The following is a 27,727-nucleotide window of genomic DNA, read 5'->3' as shown; positions in this document are numbered from 1 at the left end:
GGCTGTGCAAGTGCCTTGGGAGGACACCACGTCTGCTTCTTCCCTCCCGTCAGCTGCTCTGTGGTTGTAAGTACCTCAATTCCATGGTTAATTTCGAACGAATCAAAAGATAGTCATTGAAAGAGGAAAAATAGAGAAAATGTTTTCTCTAACATTTTTTTTTTTCCAAAACTGGAGGAAATTAGATCATCCTGACCTGATTCTGTATGATCGGAGAAAGTGGAAAAAAAGAAAGTGAACCAGAGCGAACTTTTTGCCAGCAGCAGCAAAACTACTCATGCTGAACTGTGCAAAAATGATGACTTGACACTACTGAAAGCATGAAGCCAGGAAACGGCAATCAACCGACCTCACAGCTGGTAACACCTGTGCGGGACCCCCCTCTGAAGCATCCCCTTTTTAGCGGGCTTAGAAGAACTGCTTGAAGATATCAAAAGATATCAAAAGGTATCTGGGTGAGGAGGCCTCATCCTCACCCAGAAATGCCCAGAAATGTGCATGAGACATCTTCAGACAACTTATTTGAATGCTTACTGTTATTGCTCTTTGTCCTTTCATCCAACAACTTGGAATTAGCATGCATAACTAAACGCATTGCGGCAAGGATAAGCCCCTGTCATCCCCTTAACTCTGCTCCTACGCTGGAAAGTTGATGCGTGCAGCAGCCAGCAGGTGCTGCTAAAATACCTCGGAGGGAAGGGAGCTGAAGCTGCGTTTTCACGGGCAGCGCAGGAACCCGGTGAAGCTGCAGGAGCGTGCTGTCATCCAAACACGACGGGGCGCATTCGTAATCTCCTGGCACATTTGATTTACGGGCAGTTCACGACTCCCATCGCGCCAACAGCAAGCTCCAGATGTTTCAGATAACGGGAAGGAAAACCCGTGGTGGCAGCTATGGGATAATCGACCGATAAAATTACGTTCTCCTGTAGACCCTGCAGATTTATGCTTTCAGTGCCTGAAAACCAAAGTGTCATGCACCTGGGTACACAGACGTACCCGAAGACAACACACAAGGTAATTGGAGAAGAGTATTTCAGGAGTTGGCTTTACGTAGCTACGTAGCTGAGCAGTGCTATTAACCAGCCGGTGTAAGAAGAAACAGCAGGGCACCGAGAATAAAGGTGAAATTGGAGGTGAATTTTAGGAAACTATGGGGGTGAAGACTAGAACGCTTCTGCACAAATAATGTATCCTGTAGGAAAATACTTAGGGTTGGAAATAAAAGCAAAAGCCACTTTTGGAGGAGCAGTAACCAAAAGGTAACCTACTCCTTACCTGTAAAACTCAAGATACCGGCTAACAACAATTAGTTGAGCTCCAACACTCACTTTTCCTGAAGGAGATGCGGGAACCACCTATGACAGGCCTACAATACCCACTGACAGCATTTTTCAAGCACACAGAGAACCTCCAGGGCCTCCCTTCTACCTCAATATCCAACAACCAGACAGCTCATCTGCCCCTAATCCCACATAGGCTAGGCTTTCTCCTCCATCCACAAATATTAATGGACATCTGTGCGAAACCATTGCTCTTCCCAAGTCCCGAAGGGGCAGTAAGGGGCATCACAGGAACATGGAAATGCACCTACAGCTCCCATGATGCTGCCTGCATGCCTCCTCTCTGTGCTGGTTGCTACATCTGCATCACACGTTCTGGGCAGCTTTATTTTCAAACACAAAAGCATAGTGCTATTTGCAAGAGCTAATTAGGGTAATCACTGCTCTTTGCTTTCATGGGAAGGACAGAGAGATGAAACACAGGGAAACCTGGTTTGGAGCAACCCTGAGCAAAGCTGCTAAGTGGGAGAAAGGAAGAAGAAAACAGGAGACAGCAGCAGTGGCCACAGCCTTTCCCCTCACTGCCTTTTACCTGAACATGGCACAAAGGCTGCTAGCACGTTGCCCATGACTAGCTCACACTCAACCAGTAGTTGTGGTTAGCCCATTTCAAAACCAGACTTGGACAATTACCTTAGGACTGAATTTGGCAATGATGACCAGTTTGTTCAAACTCCGAAGAACCAGCTTTTGAATAATTTACCAACCACCAAAAAATTGACACTGATCTGAAGCATTATTCTTTTTTCAAATTTTCAAAATTTTCAAATTTGCTGACTTCATGCAGCTCAGCACTTTGCTCCTACCTCCTAATCTTCTTATTCATTCACATTTTCTTAGATATCTGTGCCATGAATGCACTTTCAGAAAGTGTTGGATAATAGAGAAGTGTTTTGGAAGAGGCTAGTATTTTTCAATGTTTAGACAAAGCCCAAGCCTCCCAAAAGATGTAAGGTACAGATACGGTGCCCAGCAGAATATATTGGTGCCCTAACATGCAGCAGAAGCCTGAATACTACAAGAACTTGTAACAAGGCACAGATGGATTTCAAGGGAGGTGACAACTTTAGAAAAGCCCTTCTGTTAAATCTTCCTGGACCTTCTCAACTACTGCACACTGAAACCCAACCATTCCAAATCCCACACCAGCTACAATGATGAAAAGGCAAGGCTGCTTGGAAAAACTTGTTTGCAGCAGGTTTACATTCCAGAAGATAATGAAACACTACAGTCCATTTAAAGCTAAAAATTAGATACTTTAGAATCTGCCATGATTTGTCAACTAGTTTTGAGGGAAACAAAGGGAAAAATACCAATCAGTTTCAAACCCATTTATGTATCGTAATGGCTACATCTTACTTCTAGCGATCTGACTCTTAAACAGCAGTTGGAAGTCTCAAAAACCTGTTTTCTTACAACCACACTGAAACTCTTGAGCAATGAGTGTGTGTAGGGAGGGAGGGGCACGAAAACAATTCTGAATTCTGTCCACAGCTGGGGATGGGCAGAACATGAGAGAAGCGTGGTTCATCCAGGAGGGGTTGTGGAGCATAATAATTGAGGAAACATTACCTGAAGTACCTACATGCCAACTTCCAGGAGGTTAATAATGACAAGTTACCTTAACCAAAGATATTTTTATTGGGTTCAGTATCCAATCATCATTAGGTTAAGGTCTTTTAGAAAAGCAAACCGGTAAGGATGAAGAAAGCAACCTTATGAATGACAAGTGATACACGATGATTAATTTTAAATGAAATTGTATAAGGCTTGTGAAAAAATGCCAAAAGCCAAATTATGTTTTGAATCTAAATTACTGAACGAAGTACGAATAAAATACTCCATTTTCAAAAAAATGCAAATATAGGTTTAATGATAGTCACCTGAAATTGACATTAGTCTCTTAATATAAGGCAAAAATAGTAATTTGCTTTTATTTTTTTTAACCTACATCAAGTACAATCGGCAATAGTTGCCATATAGAATATGCATCATCAAGACCCCTTGAAAGCACGACCAGCAGAGGATGCTGACTCGTGCATTAAGATCTTCTCAACATATTGACAATTCCACAGCAGTCTCTGGACTGGGTGAAGTACCTGGGTTAAGGACCGAATTAATGCTGCAGAGGTTTTTGGCAATGCGTGTGTATGGTTTCGTTCTCACGTGCCACAATCACATTGTAGCGTTCTAGCCACGTAACACAAATAACATGTCTTGCAGACCTAAAGGTGTGTCAATATATATAAAACTGCAGAAAATGCCATAAAATACTCTATGCAATCTTTAAGCATCCCTCTTCAATATAATTGTATTTACAGATTTTTTTTTTTTTATGAATTTATAATAGGTAATGACCCACTGAAGACATTTTTACAATATTTATTAGATTATGAATTTATAAATTCAAGGACTCAGAGGCACATAGTTTAAAAGGCCAAGAACACTGAAACTAATGAAGTCACAGAAATCAGAATATTTATGGACATAATACCAGTAAAAAATAAAAATCACATCCAAACTAAAAGCAACACTTCTTAAGAGTCATCCTTCAAAGTTAGCATAATAAAAAGTTCTCATTTCCCTCAAAGAAAAATAATTCATCCCACCTACCAAGCTAGAAAATCCTATTTACAGTTGTACTTTGATCAGAAGTATCATTAAGTTGTGTAATACAGCCACTTCTATTCTGCCATTAGAATTTAACATTTCTTTTGAAGTATAGTTGTATTTACAAATGCATAAATATTTTAACTCTGATCTTCGTTAAGATCTGAATGAAAACAGGTTGTTAAGTCACAATACAAACGTGTTAGTGGAAAAAAGTGTTTGGGGTAGCTGCATATTCAGTATCATTCTCAAAAGAATAGGAAGCCAATACTTCTGATAAAGCTCAAGTTCATCGACTAGACCAGGTCTTTAAGTTACGTTAATGAAGATTAAACCTCTTCTGTGTTAATTCTTTACATTGGTTTCTTCAGTCAACTTTCACCACACTGTAGATTTTGGTTACAAACCAAAAGCAGGCAAAGAATCCAATTGTCCCTAGAAAACAAAAACAAAAAACAAGGATACATTTTAGGAAACCTTACACAACAGATGATTTTTTTTATCTACAGTTTATGAATCAGGACTTGATCGACAGAACCTGGTCTTCATAGGCATCGACTACTATAATAAAATGTTTAATTTTCACGATCAGAAATGTATAATCTAAAAGACTCATTTTAGGTTGTGTCATTTCTCTTCCTACCTATTTGTTCTTTGTTGCTCTCGTTACTCCCCAGTCCAACCTCTGCATATTGCTCCATTTCACCCTTCTTCAGGGACTAATCAAACACGTCACCTGATCTACTTAGCTGGTTGGAATATTGTTGTTATATTTAATAAACCATCTAGATTGACAGCATCAAAAGAAGTTCACGTATCTTAGGTGCATTTTAAGGTCTTGGAGAATTAGAGCGCTACATTTATTTCTGCATAAATTAAGTTAATAAAAATTCAGAACATGGAGCAGTTCCTAGGCAAGTTGTACTTTCTATTGGAAACACGTTACATACCTTAAAAACTTTGTGAAATACATTTTCACTGCCTAATGTATAAGCGAACTTGAACTGAAATTTACTGACGAATTTCCCTGATAATTTTAGCTGAAGGAAAACTCCCTTTGAAGCTCCAACCGCCAGAAGCTTTTAACAAAAATACTTTTCTGAATGCCAAATAAGTAATGCAGTTGGGCTTCGTTCATCTAACTGTATTGCTTCAAAATGTAGCCTCAGTCAGAATGATACTGGACTTAAAAGCAGCTCAGAACAGCTGTTACAGGAACCTTCACTTCCCACAAAAACTAGGGCAGGAAAAAAGCATTGGAGATTACAAGAGGTAGTCAGGCAAAAACCAGATAAAGCCATCTTCCAAAAAATCACCTCTATTTAAGATTTGCTAAGAGGCACAACCCAAGTTGTGTACTAACTTATTCAGCAAACAGGCTTGTAAGGAACCACGAATGATATCACAGTGATTTTTTTTTTCCCTTTCACGCTCGCTAAACTACTGATGTTTAACTGACTCATTTACTATGATACGTAGTTGTGGTCCCAGCTGTGAATCAAAGATTTGTCATGTAGCTCCCGGTATTTTGCCTGCTGAGTCTGATCAATGACCTGGAATGCAGGATGGAAGCAAGTGCCTGAAGCATGTGTTACACTGACATAGCAGCAGGGCACCATCAAAACCCTTCCTGATACTGACGATTTTTAACAGATGAGTAAGCAGCAGCAGAATAGATTTGATACAACAATTATGATTTTCTCTTTTTAGCTTCTTTATCATCCTGACACAGGAAGTCAGTTGCCTTTAGGAGCAGTTTTTTCTAAATTGCTAGTATGGTCTTTCGTTTAAGAACCTGGAGAAGAACTGCCTACCCCTTTAACCTGCCTCTAACGCTTGCTATAAAACCTTATCTCAAGGCATATCAATGAATCTCAGAGAACTGAAAATATCCACCTTTGAACGCAATTAACACGCCACGCTAAATGGACAAAAATATTTTATATGTTAAGAAATAGGGCTGTTCCTTCAAATTATGGGGTAATCCGCTCTTAATCTCATGGGAGGTCGATAAAAAAAAATCATTAAGCATGCAACGCTTCAAAGTTCTAACCCTATGGTTAACTCCACATATTCTCCCCCAATTTCAATACAAAAATTGAAGATTTCTAAGCGCTTAAACATACACAATATAGAAGTTTAGCTTGAGTTAGAAATCGTGACCTGCATCTCCACTGTCCCAATTACATACATATTGCTACTACAGGAATCATCTGAAGAGGTCGGAGAGCAAACCGCCTCTTCTTTGCATCCTTGTGAGCCTAGCCTGAAAAGGATTCCCCAAATTGACCGGCAGGCACTGCGCAGCCCATTGTTGAGAGTCAATTGAAAGTGAACGTGTGAGCAAAGGAAAAGGGAGCACACTGGACACATCTTAAAGCCTCTAGAAGATGTCATGCGACATGACCGGCTTGACAGAACAAGTGCAGTGAAACATGGAAATTACACATGTAGAAAAAATTACAGGTGCAGGAAAGCAGCTAAACCTAAACCAAGCCTCAGCACAGGAAATTCCCCTATTTTGTATGCGCACACTCCACAATTACTGCATTCATCCAAAGTAGAGCAGACTGAACAAAGCACTCAGGGTAAATGCAATTCTCGTTTCAGCCTGAGCTGCTCACTATTATGGCAGACATACTGAGTATCTGCTAGAAAAGCTAGTGAAAAGGAATAACTGGTCTTACCCTTACATAAAGCCTGCTTATTTTTTCATGCTGCTTTGTGTTTGCATCACATTTAAAATCATCTACATAGAATAAAATCATTTAGGTCAGAAAAAACCTTCCAGATCGTCAGGTTCAACCATCAACCTGAGCTGCTGAGTCCCAGCGCTGAGCCACATCCCTTGGTGTCACATCCACACGTCTCTTAAATACGTCCAGGGATGGGGACGCTACCAAATCCCTAGGCTGCCACTTCCAAAGCACTCTGTGAAGAAATTCTTCCTGATATCCAATCTAATACTCTCCTGGTGCAACTCAAGACCATTTACTTGCATCCTATCACTTCATCATCCTTTTCACCTAAGACCAACGCCCTCCTCACTGCAGCCTCCTTTCAGGTAGTTGTAGAGTAATGAGGTTTCCACTCAGCCTCCTCTTCTCCAGACTAAACCACCCCAATTCCCTCAGCCACTCCTCACAGGTCTTGCTTTCTATTCCTTTCACCAGCCTCACTGCTCTTCCCTGCACGTGCTCAAGCAACTCCACTTCCTTCTTGTTGCATCCTTCTTGTAGAGAGGGACCCCAAACTGAACACAATAGTTGAGGTGCAGCCTCACCAGTACTGCATACAAGAGGCAATCATTTCTCTAGTCCTGCTGGCCACTCCATTTCTGATGCGGGCCAGGAGCATCAGCATACAGCAGTACACATTTGTTCCTAACTGAACGAGCATACAGTCTTGAATTTTAAACACCAATAAGACTTTTAGAAAACCCAGGTCAGAAATAAAGGTTAAGAGAAAGTCAGAGCAAGAAATCAGAGTGAGAAAGGAAGGCAGAATCTCTGACCTATGTGATCAAAATAGCTTGCTGATCAACACACAAAACAAATAAAACTAGAGATGATGTGCAATTTGCAAAATTTATGCAAGCAAGGCCAAAATATGTTAGTCTAGCTTTTTAAAGAAGATGGATGGATGTAAAACCACATTTGGAACACAGCTGTTCAAAAGGGTTCTGGGTTTTATAATGTTGCATTCCCTACTTTTTAACAAGCAATTACCCAAAAAACACGTAATTTGTTCCCTTTTCATTATCTACGTTCAGTTGACTAGAAACTGCTTCAGTATTTCCTAAGTTGAAGTAGCAAGGTCTCTGAGATTCCTATTTGGTTACTCATAAAATTAGCATTATTCACAAGTGCCAGTTCTCTTTTCCTACTGGACTTCTTTTTCCTTCTCCTCTGTGCTATGTGGAACTGAACAGTCTACTTACAATTAGAGTGAGATCTGTATTAAAAGCTCTGAAGGCAAGCCAATTGTGTTCCGAGAGGCCTCAAAACACAGCCTTTATAGCTATATATATAAATCCATACCAAAGCCTTTGGAATCATTAGAGTTCATAAATGTGGAGCTTGAAATCATTTCAAGCATAGCTCAGTTCAAAAATCTCAAAAATATTGTTCTGTAGGGTATGCTGGAACAGCATTCAGTATTTTAAAGTGCTTTCAGGAATTGTCAGGTGCCACCTTTTTGGATGACCTTGGAAGGAGACTTCTTGCATCCTCCAACCCCAAACAAGGGATAAGCCTACCTGACTGAAGATTCCCTTTTAGGACTGAAGATGACAAAGGGAAGATTTTGTCACCTCAGCTGACATACTGAAGTGGAATTTGAAGCACAACTCTTCAGAAAGGTGCTTTTCCGGAAACTCACAGTAAAGACAGGGTTCTAATAAAACTGTATCAAAAAAAATGGTTGAGATCTCCTTCCACTGCCATTTCTTAAATGCAACAGGGGAAAAAAGGTAAAAAGTTGCAGAAGAGAGCAAATAGAAAAAAAAAAATGTATGGTCAATCTTTATTCCTCTTTCTTCCTTCCTCCTACTCCACAAAAGCTGCATTTCTCACTTAAGTGCCACTGCAACTTCAAACTTGATGTGTTTGAAGTGCTTCTCCAAAGACCTTAAAAAGTCGAAGTTTAATCACATAACTAACATAGAAATGAAAACTGGAGAAATATCTATCAACTTTAAAGCTTTCATAGTTCAAAATGTAAATGTAGGCCACACCTCAACTTAGCAGTCCAGTTTTGCCTCAATCTTATTTCATCTTTCATTAGAATTTGTGATGACAGAGTTGGAGAATGAAACAAAACTAGCTCAGCAAAAATCAAAGACTATATATAAATTTGATTCTGTATCAAGATAAGTTTTGCTAAGGCTTCTCCTACACAACACTAAAGGCAGACTCAACATTTGAAGTCGAGGTTCAATATACTTACCTGTGAAGAGGAAGAAGATCAAAACCATAATCATGGTATAACCAAAATACAAAATGGTGCTTGCTGTTCCTGTGATTTGCAGTTTTGAGAAAAAATAATGTATTGCATATATTAGGAAGTAAACTGCAGTGAAACCACTCGTGAGAAATGAACGCCACTGCCAGTGATAGTCCTAGAAGTGGTGGGGAGAAGAAAAAAGTGAGTAATATTTCACATGCCTCTAGTACACTGACCCTGTTACTGAATGCAAAGCTACAAGTGAACTTGATTCCATTATCACTTTATCTAAAAGCGAGCAATTTTTAATCTACAGAAAATACTACATTTAAAATTAACACTGCTTTAACTACAAGCACATGCAAAAACACTTGGATTGAGGAAAGTTAATGGATGGATGGATCTTCAGAGTACAGGAAGTTAGACTCTGATGATATATCTGACTTAATGGTACTCAGTGCAGGGTTCTATTTATTTATTTTCAAGCTTTCCCCAAAGTAGCTTGCTTCACTTTCTAACATTGTGGTTTAAGGACATTTAGTAACTGTATTTATGCTGAATTCTGTAATACTTATTTCCAGATTACAAAAACCTTCAATTTTTTGTAGCATCCTTAAGGCAGTTTTAAGTATGAATACTGACAAATACTTCTTACCTCTGCACATAGATGGAAGTAACAGAGCAATATTGTGGCCTCAGAACATGTAATAACCAAAATAATGAATACCAGAAACAGGAAGCCAAACATGTAATACATCTGGTGAGACCTATAAAAGTTTTCAAAAAACAATAAAAAATTTGTAATCTACTCCGTGCTAATATTATTTCTTCCTATGCAGTAATACCACCTTCATCTTACGTTTTCCCTTTCTTATCAAGGTACTTAGTTGAGTGGCCCTACACAATTGACTAATTTGCTTTCTAGCTGAAGAACAAGAGCCATCAGCTCAGCCTGAAAACAGTGAGAAAGCAAGCCCAAAGCATCCTCCTGGTGTTTGGCATTTTAGGGAAAGAACTCACTGGACGTAATGAGTGAAATTACAATTCCAGTGAAGTCAACTTGACCTCTTCCGCTGACTTCAGCGGAACTTGGATTTCACCTCACATCTCAATCAAAGGGGCAGAGCTGCAAAATAACTAGAAATGTCAAATGGTTTAGCTGTGTGTGCTGGGTATAGGCACCTGTGCAAGGTTCAGAAGCAGTTTAAAGATAGCCAGTAACTAAATTGTGCCAGAAGGAAGACTAACTCCTCACAGCTATAAGCTCACTGCAAAATTCACTTACCCTGGACTAGTTCTTGGTGCTTTATTTTTAACATTTAATAGATTTACTCACTGATGCCTTTCGAATTTTGTGACATCTTTTCTCCCAGGAGTAATAATGCTTTCTACCCAAGAAAAATAAAAAAAGCACCCCACACCCTCAAGTCAATTTTAATATGCTTACTCCTCTCGAGTTATACGCCATACATCAGCTTCAAGCCACCTTCACATCAAGCCATGGGAAAAGCATGAGAAACCTAGCTGTCTGAATACTGCAGGTCAGCTGTAATCTGCTAAGCATATCACAGCACCTTCTCTATGTCCGTCAAAAAACACAGGCACTGAACATCTTCTAAACCACAAAGTGCTAAAAATAAGTTAACATTTAATTTTTATTGAAACAGTATTCTGGTAAGTCTGTATGCCTTAAAATCAGTCAACACCTCTTGAAGAAAAGAAGCTTTCACAGAGAAATTACAACCTTTGGTGACTGAGAAGGTTCACGTAGGTTGTAGTTAACTTACCAAATACTGTTCAGAATGAAGAACAGCTGTATAAAGATACACCCAAAAGGCAGAATCCCTCCCATGATAATTCCAGGTAATGGTTTTGTATAGAATGACTGCTCAGGAATCTGACGAGGAATTTGATTCGTGCGAACGGGGTGTTCAATAGCCTTCAAATGAAAATACGAGATTGCTGAATAAGTAACAAGTCAAACCACAGCACCACCTTTTTGCTTGCTTCTGAAATGACTGCTGGCGGAAGTTTTTTTTATTTTCAGTATGCACAGCCCCATCTACCACTACGTTTGCATTTTCTACCAGTCTAGCAAACAACATTTGCAAGGCAAAACAGCTAAAAGGCTTCTTACAGAGAACACTGCAACAGATGTTTCGGACTTCCCTTTTTATGATTTTCTGTGACCTGTGACATAGCTGGAGATCATTTTTCACTTTTCAACTTGGGAGTGGTGGCAGTGCCGACTCCTGGTTTCTCCTCCTGAAAATCTCTGTATGATGCTATTCAGGATTTGCTCCAAGAATCACATTAGGCTAAACTTACAAGGTGAGAGAATTCAATCTGGCAATTAAGTCTTAATTTAAGCTACTTGCATAAGTCAACATGGCAGGAAGGAAAAAAAACCTGAAGGCAGACAGATGCACACTTTGCCATCTTTCCCTTTTCTTAAAGAGTACCATCAAAAGCATCAACAATTTTAGCTCAGTACTTGCTTTCTTGTTTTTATTTTAACAGACTTGTGACCCATTTCACATTGCCTTACAGCTCATCAAATCCTCCTTTGTTCAAGGAACTGTCTCTGTACAGTGCAGTTTGTTTTTCTCTGGAATTTTAACCTGGTTATCAGGGGAAAAACAACACTGATTGTGGTTAAGAAAAATGGGCTAACTATAACTGACTTAAAAAGCCTCCTAGCATATTTAAACATTCTCTGAAGAACGACTGTAGTTCTCTGAGAACTACAGAGAGATGGAATTCTGGCTTCCTGCATAGGAAAAAACCCCACAGACATGGCTGAACTTTAAGATCTGTATGTTTGTGTGGCACAGCAAGCCACTTTTTAAGCAAAAAGGGAACCACCCATTTCAACGTTTAAAGTACCCTCATCTAAGTAAGAGAATTATTCAGTTGAGGAGGAAATCCAAATTAATTCAGTTAGTGTCTGCCAAGAAGTGATAATCATTTACAGAACACTTAGATGAACAGAATTTCACAAGTCTAGCAACTTGATCAGAAAATATCCTTCTGAAGTCTCAGCGTTGACTGGGGACAGGAACAAAAAAAAACACAGGGGAAAAAACGAAACCCACACAAGTTGCTTTTCTTTATGCTTGGCTGGGTCAACAAAATTTTCTGGTAATGAAAGAAATACTAATTAAAATCCAGAATGCACAGATTGTTTTATCTGGAGCAGTTGTTCACGATCAGTTACAATGATCACTCTAATCACTGCAGAGAAACACTCACCAGCTGAATATCAAAGTCTTGGAATCAGATTAAGTACATAACAGTTCTAAAGCAACGGACCAGAACTGGAGCTAATAATACCAACTAGCTTAGGTTCTACCTTAGTTATATTAAAAAAAAATAAATCACTGTATAGGCTATATGTATATCAAGAAAAACACTTACATTTTTCTTAAAGCCAAAATAGGCACCAATAAATGTCAGTGGTACAGATATGCAAAACCAGAGCGCCAGAATAGCAACCAGAGTACCAAACGGAATAGCTGCTGAAGAGCCTTCTCCCCAGAGAATGAGGTTCATGATAAAGAAATCTGCAAATACAATTCTGAAAAATACATAACACACTTAAGGCACAGAAATACTCCTTAATATTTGCAGACATCAACAAAACAATAGCACCGTATTAATGATTTTAGTGTAAATCTCTTAAAACTAGGAGACAAAAAGAAACAAAATGCAGAGGTCAAGCTAGCAATTCTTTCATGATCTAGAGGGACTGAACTCCAGCAGGAGCTGACGTTCCAACTAAGCGGTTTCAAATATATGCTTGTCTTAACTACACTTCAGGGTAAGACTGCTTGCTGTGCTTAAGTAGAAAAATTTAACACAGTGGTTATACAGTATATGACACCGTATAAGACCAACTACAGTGTGGTCAGGAAGATAGCCTACAGAGTAAAAGATAACAATGCCTGTCTAAAACTTAGTAGTATTACATTGCTCTTTTTTAAAATCAACCTTTTCACATGGTGAGAGTAAATAAAAAGCTGACGTTAAAAAAAATTAAGCATGATATGCCATTAATACAGTCATCTTTGTCAAATGTGCCTTGATATTGTTAAAACCTTCTGGAACAAAGGGACAACATAATAAGATTTGCTTCTACAGCTGAAGCTTGAAAATTAGTTATGCATGTCACAGAAGCAATTTAATTCTTTTAATCGTGGTTATATTCTCAACTTACCCAGGACAAAGGAATGATGTCAGCAGGACATTTGTTTTCCATTTCTCACCTCCAAATGCTGTATTAAAACATTTGACAGTCATCAAAACATGCATTAAGCTCACAACTATTAATTTTCCAGTCCATTTAGATGTTATTTAACTTACAAGTACTCAAATAATGTGCTATCATGCTCAAATTTCAAATACTAAACTAAATCTTTACTAATAATAAAACTAAATTCCCTCATCTTACTTCTTAATCACAGAGCTTCAAAGCAAAGAAAACACTTAGACCAATGACAGGAGAAGTATCCAAGTAAATAAACTGGGCCTCTGAGCACTTTATCATAAAAGGAAGAAACAGATTTGCAGTATGTTTAAGTCTTTAAAAAAAATGTTCTTAATCATTTCAGGCTTAAGTTTTCTAGCATTTGACTGCAGGTTTTATTAGAAAAAAAGTGAAAAGCAAGCTTTTTTTTTTTTCTTGAAATAATTCTCATCTAAGAATCTTAAAAGAAAGTTAGGACTAATGCTTACAGGAAGCAGCGATGTTCTCTTAAGTCTTAACAGCATTAAGCACTGGTGATACCAGAAGACCAAGGACAGCTTTATTAAAAATCCTTGTGAGCTTGTAGTACACTGATAAAAATTCTAGTCAGAGTACTTTAAAATGAAAACATCCCACTGGAATTCAGTGAAGCTGACAATTTCATCTGAGCAGTGCCACAATGACACGCTTTTTTATTTCAGGAATCAGAAATGATTATAGCTAGAATGATTTTAATTAAGTTTCTATTTCTTCCTAAAATCTTGGTAGAACACGGCACTGGTAATTAATATTAACCAGTTATTTTCAGCTCAGGCTCCACTTTTTAAATGCAACGTTGAAAAAAGTTTAAAACCATCTATTTCAGCTGCATTTTTGCTTTACATGTCTTTCAGCACTTTATTTGCATTCTGGAAGGAAAAACATTTGTGTTGACATGCTCTATACAGGGCCATAGAGCATGGCCCTCTATACAGGCCACCATTTGTTGCAACAAGAGCATGTCTGGAGTAGTCACTTAATGTCTTACTAGTTAAACTAAATAGCCAAGCTTCACCTAACCTCACACTAAATATAATAGGAGATAGATCAATTGTTGACAACATCCTCAAAAAGAAACAGGACTCAGTTCACCATTAACAGACTTCAAAATATCCTTCAAAATACAAAATACCCAGCATGATATAAAGAATACCACTACTTTCAACAATGTTTTTGGTCTTAAAGTCTCCTCCCAGTTAAGTCTAATTGGCTTGAAGAGAAGTTCACTACTACATCCCTACCATTGTTGAACAAGTTCCCTACAAAAACAAAAACCCTTTCCTCAGTGGTTGTTCACGCATGAGAATTGTAAAAGCACCAGAAGAAAGTAAAAAGCTCCAATGCCTGCTGCCAGATTCAAATTCAGATATAAATTCTCTCTAGCACTATATGTTCAGTACTAAAATAGTCCAGAAGTTCCAGCTTGCTCAGTCATGAACAGTCTTGTACTTTGAGTAAGGTAATTAAGACAAGATACAGAATGGCATGTAAAGCCTAAAATAAACCAGAGGGTACAGGAACAATCTATTTAAGGTTAGTGGGCAGGCCTTGAAATGATAGCTAGCTGAAATGAATTGAGGAAAACAGTATCAACCACCTACTGTCAGGTGCCCTACACCACTGGGTTGCCACAGCTACAGAATCCCTAATAATTCATCCCCACCTCCAGACTGATAAACACCCTTCTCCCAGAAATGGCACTAACTAAACAGAGGTGGCACAAAATCTAAGGCATGCAAGAACAGAGGTTCACCATTTGGAAAAAACAAGTGTTACAACATTCTGTATGCATTTCCTGTTAAAAGTACATTTCTCCATCTTCCCTGAAGGAAATTACAAACCATAGCATAAAACAAGCAAAAAAATCAGTTCTGTGATGATAATTTACTTTAATGAACTTCAGCCCTGTCATTTTAAATAACTTTTACTTACATTTGTAGAATCTGGCAGCAACATAACCTGCTGGAGTTCCAAGCAGCACCCACAAAACTACAGCACAGGTCATAAGAGCTCCCCGGTTAGCAGGTGACAAAAATCCCAGGCAAGCAAAAACTACAAAGCAGAGATGCACAATTTCAGAAATTAATTACACATTTGACTTAAAGCCAGTATAACACTCAGTGTACACGGACTTTAAGATAAAAAGTTGTATAACCACTATCAGCTCGGCAATTTTTAATCTTTGACTTTTAAGATTTCTAGACAAAACCATACTGTTATTTTAATAGTAACATGTAACCAGCAGTGAAAAGCTCTCTACTAAGCTAATTCCCCCCAACTTTATTACTTACACAGGGTAACAAAAGTCATTATTAAGATCTGTGTGCCAGAGCCAAGAAAAACAGATAACAGCATTCCTTTTCTCGGGGGCCTGAAAATATCACCATGAACCAGCTTCCAGCCAAATTCTTCCTGAGCATCCTCCTGTTAAGGAAACACGCCTATTTTAAGATGCTGGATTGCTACAAAATAGTACAAAATATAGTTACAAAAATACTTTTAGCTGAAAACAACACATATTCCAAATGCGTTTTAGGATGCACATTTCAGACTTACGGTGGAATCCATCTGATTGTATCTTGCAATGTCTTTATGTAGTGTCCTCAGCATAATCATAGCTACCATTCCAGACAGAAAAAGGACAATCACCAAGGAATTCATAATGCTGCATTGGTTGAAAAATAACAGTAAGTCGTTATTTAAATTGCAACATAAAAACAGTTCATTAGAGTACAACTGAAGACAGATTTCTCACCTAAACCATTGAATGTGAGTGTGAGGCATGGATTCCAAAATATAATCCCATCTTGATGCCCACCTTATATTTTTTTCTTCCTTAAAGAAAAAGCACATCAGTTTTAGACCCAACCAGCACCCAACTAAAATTTAAAGTTGATTATCATACAAAGCAATCTTAAATATCGTGATCAATTAAAAAAATAACGTTGCATAGATCAGAATACTTCGAAGTATTCTTTATTTCATTTTTTTCCCAGAGTAAAGATGAAAAAAATAGTGCCAATCAACCTGAAAATTACTATTAAATAAACCATAAACAGCAGTGTCAACAAATAAAGATGGCCGGCTGTTTTTCTGACAGGATGTTATTTCAATATTTTATAACATACAAGAGCAAAAGCACTTTCCAGTACATTTTTTTTCCAGACAACATAGACAGACATGGAAATAGTGATTCTTTTCAAAACCACATGTATCTTTTACGGGGTTTGTGAGGAAGTATTGAAAATTGCAAGACATATGCTTAGGTGCCAAGACATTACCAATATTCTAGTTCAAATAGATTCTAAAATACAAGTTTACTATTCTGAAATAATTTTAGCTGTCCGGCTTTAAAACTCTTATTATTAATGCAAGTTTATCTTAATAGGTAACTACCACAAAAAAAATTTACCACTCACTTGAAAAGACACTGAGTACGTGTAAACAATTTGGACTTCTCCATGTGCCTTATTACTTATATCCATAGGAAGTCCTGAACAGTCAGGGTTGTCTGGATGAGTATGCTTGTAACTGTGCGAAGAAAAAACACAGGAAGAGCGCTGCTTCACTAACAACACTGTTAAAGACAGCATTCATTCATCTTACACAAGTATCGGTTTCATACACAACTTTTCTCTTACTTAGCATAAGAACAATTATTTATATTGTATATTAATGCCTCATAACTGTCAGTTCATAAGGAATGTGTCACAAGCAGAGAACGTTCTGACATCTGAACTTTTTAAAACAAACATTGCCTCTTCTGAAAAGGTAACTACAGAATAATACACTCTCTAAAACAGAATACCATCAGTTAAGGAAGTGTGAATACTGCCAAGAACCTCCAAAACACAAGAAGTTACAACAGAATTGCTGACTTCTGCCAAATAGTTAGGTATCAGGAAAAAGTGCTTTCGTCATGAAGCTGGACCAACAATGCAACAAGCTCGGTTATATCAAGATGACAAGATGGTAAGAAATAATAATAAAACCAGGCATCAGTTGTGGAAAGGCCAGAGAACAACTGACTAGTATACTTGAGAAAACATCGCATTCAAATCCCAACTGCTGAGGACATCAAATGTTGCACTCTAATTACTCCTGCCTCAGGCACTGAAGGCTTATTCTTTCACAAGACAGAACACTCTCCAGTAGGGAAGGGAAGGCTGCTTTACTTAACGCACACTATTTCCAGCTTTCGTTTTATGTTTTTCCATCCAAATAGGAAATTGTGCACAAAGACCTATGGAACTCAGAACGAGATGACATTAGACTTCATCTATCAACAGGAAAGCTAACCCACACATCACATACCTGAAAGCATTTCTGACTAGCAACACAACTCCAAAACAAAGCAAGTATCTTGGGACGGACCACTGTTTGAGGACAGCTTAGTTCTGAATACTAACCTTTTTGGTTCAAGTTTAGCAGCAACAAGTCTTGCTCCCAGAGCTTCATTTTCCACAACGTGGTAATATATTTTTATGTCAACATGATTGAAGATATAAAAAGTATCTTTTCCACGAAATTCTGACTGGAATGATTAAAAACATCAATAAGAAATATGAAAGCTTTATGCAGAAACTTCCAAAAAGAAATTTTAGATTGCATTCAGATTTCTTGTTATGAAATTCTTTTACAAGATGACTACACAATTCTGGGAAAACAGACAGAAAAATTAATGCTAAGAACTGCATTTTAAGAATAGAACTTCACTTTGGATGACTGAGGAACAGAGGATGTTACATTTTATTCAACTGAAGTAGCAAACTGAATAGAGAGCTGTGCAACAACTTTCATAACCAGAAGTGTTTCATAAACAAACAGCTATTTTAAAACAGCGTGCATTTTCCATAGATTAACCCAAACCTTCTAAGACAAACAATGCAAATAATTGCTGTCTGTGACAGAACCGTTTCCATGTTTGAAAAATGTGCAAAGATGCACTGCAAGCTGCAGCCAAAAAGCTCTGAACAGACATTGCAGGTGATGGGACATCTCAGTTTGAACACTAGCCCGTTAAACAAGCTGTTAAATCAAAACCCTTACATCTACTGAAGCTCAGCTACCACTTCTCCAAGGTTCTGTCCCCACCCCTTTCCACAAAAGGCCCTAACTAAAAGGCTGGTTTTACAGGTAGCGTTCTTCTACAGTCCTTCCATTACTCCCTCCTTCAGAGACTATTTTCCTTTTTACTAAAAACAAATGTTTAAACAAGGTGAAAAAATATTGCCAGATTACTTTTTAGATCATAATTGTGTTTCAAGAAATATATTTATAGAAAGTATTTGAAAACAATTCATTAAGCAGGAAAGGAAACAAAAACAGAAACTGCCAGGAACTCTCATCTTTGGTAAGTTCCATGAAGTGGCAGATAAAACCAAAAACCTGTTTCAGGTTCTCAGTTACCTCTCCATGGAAGAGGTCTGGGGTAATCTGAAGACAGCCTAGATTTTCTAAAGCATTCTTATTTCCATAATGCTTACATTCAGCATTTAGCTGAACCTCTACCACTAATCCAAAAGATCTGTCTCTCCCAAGAGAGGCTTAATTCACTCACGATTCTTGCATTCTGCCTTCTTTTATTAGCCCACGTGGTTTTGGCGAAAATGCTCCTTCAAGAAGTATTAATTTCCACTCACCATAGAAATACGACACAGAAGAAATGCCAGTTTTTAAATTAGCAAAGAGAGGATACTGAAAAAACAAACTGATGAACATACGTTAATAACACAGGCATCTTTTGGACGGCCATCCTCTGTAATGTAACAGCCAATGGGAAAACCAGGATTGCAGAACCGCTGGCCATCTTCAACATCATAGCACCAGGTCACAGGCATGTTGTCCACAATCCTGGAAATTATACAGTGACATTTCACAATATTTTAACGTGCACAGCATAATGCAAATAAAACCAGATTCATCTAACTTTGCAATATTCATTATTGGAAGACTAATGATAAGAATAACATTTCTTCCAGATTTTAAACCACAGAATCTGGAATCATCAGGTTTCTTCAAGACAGAACACACATGCAAAATGTGTTCACGCACTATTAATTCTTTATCTTTATCATTACTCTTCAATTACAAAACACATTTTTATTTAGACTGTTTAAAGTTTTATTTTGTTTATTATAAAAGTTTATTTTTGTTTATTTTGTTTAAAGTTTTATTTATTTAAAGTATAAGTTTTGGGGTTCTGTTATATATGAATTTCTGACCACTGACCTCAATTGCTGTTCCCCAAGAGCATATAATATTTAAACTAGATGGTTTACAGAAGCAAAGAACTGTAAGCCACCACACCACTGTGTGGTGCACTGTTTATCTGCTGCATTTATCATCATCTCCTAAGATTTACATTCACATTATCTGTAAGTCCTGAGCCCAGTAGGTTTACAGTGCAGTTTTAATGGAAAGCTTGTAGAACTCCAAACCTCCATGAGGACTTGCAGAAATTCATGGAATAGTTTGGGTTGAAAGAAGCCTTAAAGATCTCCTAGTTCCAACCCCCCTGCCATGGGCAGGGACACCTTCGTAGGAGAGGTGCTCCAGCCCTCTGATCGTCCTTGTGTCCCTTCTCTGGGCTTGTTCTAATAGGTCCATGCCCTTCTTATGGTGGTGGCCCCAGAGCTGAATGCAGTGCTCCTTATCCACTGAACAGTCCATCCATCAAATCCACGTTTCTCCAATTTAGAGACAAGGATGTTGCATGGGACCATTACACAATAAATTGTGAGACAGTAAGATACAAATAGAATCCAACATGCTACGAATAATACAAATATATAAAAGCAAAGAATTCTTCTAACCAGAGAAAGACACTCATCACGCTTACATCTCCCTTTGTAGAAAATAAAATAGTAAAAATGTGTTTGTTATGAAGTGTTTTAACTAGCTGAAAGATAAACCCAAAAAGAAAATCAGAGAAGATTTAAAATTCAACAGCTGCCCTTACAGCATCATTAATTCCTCCAAGATATGTTTTTACAGGCCTATGAGCAAATGATGCACATGAAGGCATGGGACAATGGCTTTTTGTGCGTTGCTAAACCAAAAAACGACATCCCACTGAAACTTAACACTACAAGTTTTTGTGAAGTCTATCAAGCTGCTATTCTTTACAATTAAATATCTCACCATTACAACCACTAGGCTACCCATGTTAACAAATACCTGAGAAAGCCTCATAGGTACTTCTTAATACCTAATAAACCACAGAATTATTACTTCAGGCAACAACAAAGACCTACTTAAGGAACTACTTAACACAAAGAAGTCTCATCTCTACCGTTAGCCAACATACAGAAATAAGTAGCAATACTGACTCATATTGACCCAATGGAAGTTAAGATAAGCCCTTCCAAAAACACGATTTGAAGGTTCTCAGACTCCAGTCTCTCACAGAGCTACAAACAGCAGCAGCGACAACCAAATCTGACTTCACCATGCTACTACAGGGCACAATAAAGATGCTGATGAGGAGCTATTCCAGACGCAGATTCATTACATTTGGTTCTTATTTGGACTCTTACTTCCACAGTGTATGCCAGAGGTGGTTCTTGGTTTTGCTAGCACCTTCATTTCATAAATCAAAAACCAGGTAGAGCATTAACCTATGGCAAACAACTTTGGTTGGGATAAAGGTTTTCCCTTGCATCTTCTGCAAAGACATACTAAGCTGCCTTCAAGCTGCAGTGCTGGAACAAATTGATAATTTAAGAAGCAAATCATTTTTCACAGTTAATCTTCAAATTTAAAATGACGTGAAGAGATTATACACGAGGAGCAAATATGCTCTACAACAGTTCTTACACGTCTCTCAAGAACATCTGGTGATGAACACTGTCAGCCAAGACATCACTCGAGCTGTTGAGTCCAATTCAGCATGTCAATTACTAATCTTATTAAGTGGCCTTTAAAACCTTAGAAGTACTTTGCACCATCTGTGTTCCCCAGGAATTTTATGACACATGGAAGCCCGGTAATAAAACCTCTACTAAATCCTCACTTATGCTACCTTGCCAATCCCCATACATCATAACCCTATACCACACTCCTGGACTGTGCCACCATTCATCACAAAATCCAGCCACTTCCACTCTGCAGAGCTGCGGTTGAGGGGGGGGAATATCATTACCATAACAGACATAAACAGGGATTCTTCATGCCACTGGTTCTGAAGTTCTAGGGCAGAGACCTAGCACTTCTTCCTTTTATTTTTTGCAATTAAAAGAACACGGAGTACTCTAAATTTAAAGGGAAGTTTTCCCACTAAAAATGGAACTACATCTTGTTTGAATCAAATCAGCTAGCGTGTTTACATAGACTTTTTAGCCCATACCACTACGTATATTTGTAAACCAATGTAATCAGCGGGGGAAGAAAACATTCTAAAATAATTTTGTGTGTGATTAGCTTTCACAGTTTTGTAAAAAAAAAAAAAAAAAAGTTTCAAAGAGTGAAAGGGTCACAGCCCTGGGAAATTTTTCGTTTACATGAATTTTCATTTATACACTACAACATACACAAACTTTAAAGGTTAAGCCTTAGGCCACACCAACATACATCAGTGACATTCAAAGTGATGCAAATATTATAAGCACATGCAATATTTAAAAAGAATATAACCAAATGACACATCTTTGAAGCTTCACTGATTTCAGCACTAGACATATACACTCCAAATCAATGCAGAAGTAGCTGCACCTTTCAGAGCTTTTATTTACTCCCTGGTTCACTCACGTAAACACACTGGTATTATCTGCAAACCACTCTCACCTAATCTATCAACTTCCAACTTCGATAATTTTCAACAAGTTTCCAAAAAGATTTAATTCAGTGAGCCATCATCTATCCCTCAACATGCCCACCTCAGCTTCCAATAACAGCACGAAAAGCACTGACTGCCTAGCCAGTGTGGGGGCTGTATTAAACATGAAGAAACTGATTGTGGAGTTAGAGAAACATTTAATGATGGAGGCAACATTCAACATCCCACCTGCGTTTTTACTAATATAGCCAGAATGTTTTCATCTAATGTCTGGGCAATGTTAGGTACGTTCATGTATTACTTCCAAAGACATGACAAAGGTAACAACTCTGACAATTTAATGCTTAAGTTGTTCCTTCTACGCTGGTACCCAAATGCTGCTCTTAGCACAGAACACTACTATACAAGTCCAGATAGCATGGATGGATGTTCCTAACATCAAGACAGAAGCTGCAGATGAATGTTCCCCAGCTCTTGGATACCAGCGCAGAGCACAGGTAAATCCTTACTGGAAAAGAGCACCAGATTCATCATACACCGTGAATGCCCTGCCCCACCCCTTAACACCCATTAGAAAAGAACCTCAACATCCAAGCAGGAACAGAGCCCCAGTGTGTTCCAAGGTAACACAGATCATATAAAAACATTTGTTACGGAGGGACTGAGGGAACAGAAAAGGACCAAGTATTTGTGTGTTCCTCGATTTTATCAGATCAACTTAACTGGCCACCATTCATTTGCATATCCTATAAGAAAGACACACTTTGCCTAAAAAACTTCCTCAGAACTGTTAATCCCATCTCCTGGACACAACACTCCACGGAGAGTGCAAAGCTCTCGAGGAGAACAAGGGCAACATAGCAACAGAATGCAGGCCTCTCAAGAATTTTCTCAAACTCAGGCAGGATTAACTTCTGCATTTACAGGTACAAAGAAATAGCAGTATTTTACAGTAAGCAGACAGGCAGCACAAAAATCACACAGTCTGTTTGGGAACAGATTTGTTTCCATGAGATAAGCACTCTTTCCTGGTGCTTGCTCTCTTCAAGCAAAAAAGAAACTGATATGAAGGAAACAAACAAAATAACTTTGGCAAAAACAGAAGGGTAACGGGTTAAGTGCAAACACCTACTGCTGAATCTGCATTAATATGCAATTACAAAGCAATAAACTAAATTAATTATCACCTAACACAGACTAACCCATTTATGAATCGATATCAACTTACCAATGATGTTGATAATTCAGTAGCATACTTTTTTTCAAAAAGTCTAATTTCTGCTTATCTTCTGGCTTTCTGGTATCATATGTCTTTGTACAAACAGGTTTGCATGTCTCCTTCTTGTTGAATGTGAACTAAGAAAATTAAATACGTGTCAGCAAACGGATTATTAAAACGGTTGTGTAACTTCAGAATGTAACCAGTTTTCCCACATACATCTATAATTGCCTACACTAACATAAATAAAAACCACATTATCAAGACAACATACATTAGCATTCCAGAGGAGGGTTTCATATTGGCATGTACAAGATCAGAGGAGGGTTTTACAGAAGCACATTGTTAGATCCCTGCACTAAAAGTTACTTGTTATCAAATAAAATCTTTTTTTTTCCTGCAACAGTTCAGCAGCCAAATCATTTGACCTTGCAGCTGCCACACTGTCCCAGGCAGATTCAATGGAGACCTTTCCCTCCTGCAACATGTGCTGGAGAAAGTGAGTTTCAGACAAACTATCGCCACTGCTGAGTCCTCTGCTACACAGCTGCAAAACGTGCAGACCTCCACAACACATCCGGCCAAAGCAAATTGATCATGAATTTGCTTCATGATGCGAAGCATAAAGCTACAGTTCAGTTAAGCTGACATACTTCATTATGTGGAATTTCAGATTTTGAAGTTCTTTGAGCCCTCATGAAGAGGATCTTCAAGTTTCTGATCTCCCCTGGTTACATTAGAACATCAGCATTACTAAACCCCCTTGTCAGAGAACAAACCCTGTAAGGAGACGGCTCTATCCTCTCTCCAAACAACACTTGACCAAGGTTTTCAGAGGGACGCTTCTTTCCTTCTGCTTGACAGAAATCAAACCTGAGTTAGAAAAAAAATGAGGAAATAAAGTATTTGCAGATGCAAATGTTAAAGACCATACAGTGCCCCCAAATCAACACACTCATCGCAAGGAACTATACAGTTTTCCTTCCAGACAGCAGTTTCTTAATTGAATATATAAAGTGTAAAAACCACAGGCCCCTTTGGGGCATGGGGGATTGTTACAGGGCAGGACAACAAAACAATCACATCTCTGCATCAGCTATTTCAGAACTCTGTTTGTATGAACAGTGTAAAACACAAAAGTTTCCTTGAGTTACAAGTTTCCAATCTGTACAGGAATTTTAGCCAGGAATTAAGTCTTCACAGAGTTTCATGATAGTAGTGAAAGAAAAGCACACAAGCCAGATTCTTAGGGAAAAAAAGAAAAAAGAAAAAAGAAAAAAGAAGTAGACAGCTGCTTTATGGTAAGTGCCATTAAATAAGCAGGTCATTACATTCATCAAACCTTTTGATAGCTCATCCTCCAACTTTTTTTCCAATCTAATTGCAAATATACCACGTTTGTGTTCATTACATCACAGATATAACCAGCGCTTGATCTCTTCAATGCTAACAATCAAAGTATTTTCCAAAGCAACAACTTTACATAGTTGTACCAGGCACTGACATGTTTTGTGCCCTCCTATGCCGTGTACCACAAAAGCATTTAACAGCTCATTAAGACAATTGATGGTATGGTCACACCTCGTTACCACTTCATTCGTTTGGCTATAGGCTACTACAGACAGCAGCAATGCTTTGATCTATAAAGTGACAACTAATGCAGAAGAGTAAATAAGGATGCAAATAAGTACATAACGTTAAGTTACTCTAAGCAGTGATTTTCGACCTACATGAGGGCCTAGGAACCCATGCACTACTTTTAGAGAACCTGCAAAGAAAAATGGGAAAAAGCAAGAAAAAAAACAAACACATTTATCCCCTTGTTGGAAATTCTAGAAAAGAAAAACAAAAATGGACATTCCTCACTGGGAAACTACCATATCAAGACACTAATAACACTTGAATTTGAAATAAATTTATCTTGCTGGAAGAACTGACACCTAAATTGGTCTAAAGAGCATAACATACTTACGCAGTATATTCATAGGGAAGGACAGACTCTACGGAGTCAAGCCTGTTCACAAACAGCTCGATGCCAGACTGCAAGAACCAAGATAACCAGTGGTTATATTTCAACAGTTCTGCCATACATACACAGATATCTGTGTTTATATACGACTTGTAAAAGTAAGGTAAACAAAAGCCTCCAGCTGAACACGTAAGATTTGTGCAACTGTACGTCTTGAGATACAGAATCTTGTATAACGAATAATATCTGCTGAGACTGTAAGTTAAACTACCTAAGCATAAAAAAAAAAGACCATATGACAAAAACACTGTGAGGCTAACATAAGAATTCAAATTACGAGACAGAAAGTTGATCACAGGTGCCAGTGTTTTAGTTTAACATAGTACACTCAAGCTGTATTAGCCATCATCATAACCTCAGTGTAATAAAAGGACATGGATAGAAGTACGGATGAGATCAGTACTTCCCAATATGCAGAGTGGTGCACAATTTTCTTTATGTAGCAACTGAAAACTCAACTAGAGGGATTTAAACAACGTATCCAAATTGATGCACTCTCTCAAGTTTAAAAAGAAGTTCTTTCCAAAGAGAAAGCAAAGATACCCACATTTGCCTTCTCATAAAAGATTATCAGTAACTCCAACAAATGTTGAGCAAGAACCTGAAACTCAGTCTGCTGTGGTTTCAGACTACCATTTGTTAGTCTGAAAGGGAGCAAGACCCTGCTCTTCCAACAGTGAGCCATCTCTTTCCTCACCTAAATCAACAGGAGAGCTTTTCCTCCTTATGAAATGTCACCCACACCTAGCCAAAACAAGACATTTTGGAGAAATAACGTGGAATTGACCACATGTCTCTGTAGCTCAAACACTTCAGTCAGGTACACTGCACCTGTCCACACGCAAATCAGGAAGCAGTTCCAGGAGAGGTAGGAAGCTCAGAGCTGTTACGTTGACTCACTAAGTAAACACACGTTACTGCTCCTCTTTTCTCTAAGCCATGCCGACTTGCTGCTCACGGTCTCTTACCGTACCTCTGTAAGCTCCTGCAACTCACTAACGCTGCAGAAAACTAGCCTGGCAAAAAGCTGGATAGCCTCCTGCCACATTAATAAGCTCACACAAGGATTTAACAAGAAACACAACCAGAGCAATGCAGAGGAAAACACCACATTACACTGAGAAAGACAGAAATGAAATTTCACTTCCAGCAGCAAGGAATTAGACTGCCTCTGCTGCTCACAGAACCATGGCTTTAGATTGCCTACTTGAAATTGCCACAGAAAATGTACTTGAATGCTACAATTTTCCATAAGAAGTTGTATTGGTTTTAAATGGAAAGGTTTTCATAGCAGACAGGCTGCATCCTCTGTGAGCAGAGCCCAGCAGCTGCCCCATGGCAGATCAGAGCCAGCTCCAGATGGCTCCAAAGGGAAACGCCGCTGGCCAGGAGCAGGTGGATGTGGCCTGGAAGAGGCTGCGGCCCATGGAGAGCCCCCGCAGGAGCAGGACCATTTGCAAGACTGGTCTGGGGACCTAAATCCTCAAGTAGGGGAGAATGTCATGTTATTACTGAAATGAAAATCCTAAGAACTCAGCTAAAGCACGGAAAAAAATAAGGCCACTCAAGGAAGCTTAATTTCACCCACTTATAGGAATATTATGCTATAGCAATGATCTGATCGCTTATTATCTTATCCTCATCAGGCATTGGACTAAATGGAGAGAATTAGATTTGAGGAGCTATTTACACTTATCTGCATGCCTATGCCTCGCTCAGTGCATAAATTAGCTGGCATGAGGCTGAGGAATAACAAGAGGTGGCTTATCCCAAACACCTTCACAATAACACGCCTGGTGAGGTTATCCTAAAACACCCAGACACAAACATGTCTGAGAGAGACCATCGCATAAATCACAGAATCACAGAATTCTAGGTTGGCAGAGACCTCAAGATCACCGAGTCCAACCTCTGACCTAACGCTAGCAGTCCCCACTGAACCATATCCCTAAGCTCCACATCTAAACGCCTCAGGTTTGCACACCCCCGTCCCCCCCCCGAGCTCACCTTGCACTCCGCCGTCTCCCTGTCGGCCTCGCAGAAGTTGACGGGCGCCAGGCCCGGCAGGTAGAAGGCGGCGGCCAGGGGCGGCGGCGGCAGCGCGGCGGCCGACAGCGCCACGGCGACGAGGAGCGGCCGCAGGGCCATGGCGGGGCGGCCGTTAGGGACGGTTGGGGGGGGATGAGGCGGCCGTTAGGGGCCGTTAGGGGCCGGGGGGGCGCGAGGCGGGGCGGGTCCCGCGGCACCAACGGGCGGCGGCGGCGGCGGCTCCTCCAGCGTCGCCCCCCGCCCTCCGCGGCCGCCGGCTTCCGGCTTCCTCGCGCCCGCGACACGTCACCCCCACAGCGCCCCGCGGCTTCCGGGTAGCAGGCGGCCCCGCCCCCACCACCGTTGCCATGGCAACGCCAGGCCCGGGGCGGTGCTTCTGCCTGCCTTGGGCACTGGGGGGGGCACAGGGTGTCCCTTAGCTCAATTCTGTTCATTTTATTTTATTTTATTTTATTTTATTTTATTTTATTTT

General features: G+C 39.2%; 1 protein-coding gene across 1 annotated transcript; it reads right to left on the bottom strand.

Annotated features, from left to right (window-relative positions):
* Nucleotides 1-3,709: 3,709 nt before the first annotated feature.
* TM9SF2 (transmembrane 9 superfamily member 2) lies at nucleotides 3,710-27,439 on the bottom strand. Its single transcript, XM_084513768.1, has 17 exons — nucleotides 27,214-27,439; nucleotides 25,150-25,217; nucleotides 23,957-24,050; nucleotides 23,187-23,314; nucleotides 18,906-19,035; nucleotides 17,592-17,716; nucleotides 16,602-16,713; nucleotides 15,938-16,017; nucleotides 15,739-15,847; nucleotides 15,474-15,606; nucleotides 15,115-15,234; nucleotides 13,114-13,171; nucleotides 12,315-12,474; nucleotides 10,685-10,836; nucleotides 9,553-9,664; nucleotides 8,901-9,072; nucleotides 3,710-4,388 (listed from the first exon to the last, which is right to left on the bottom strand). The coding sequence occupies exons 1-17, from the start codon at nucleotides 27,352-27,354 to the stop codon at nucleotides 4,321-4,323; spliced, it is 1,962 nt and encodes a 653-aa protein (XP_084369894.1). The 5' UTR covers nucleotides 27,355-27,439; the 3' UTR covers nucleotides 3,710-4,320.
* Between the last annotated feature and the right edge of the window lie 288 nt (nucleotides 27,440-27,727).

Source organism: Aythya ferina (genome assembly GCF_964211825.1).
Source record: "Aythya ferina genome assembly, chromosome: 1".
Taxonomy (NCBI): Eukaryota; Metazoa; Chordata; class Aves; order Anseriformes; family Anatidae; genus Aythya; species Aythya ferina.
The sequence above is the reverse complement of the archived record's forward strand: the minus strand, read 5'-3'. Positions and strand labels throughout refer to the sequence as shown.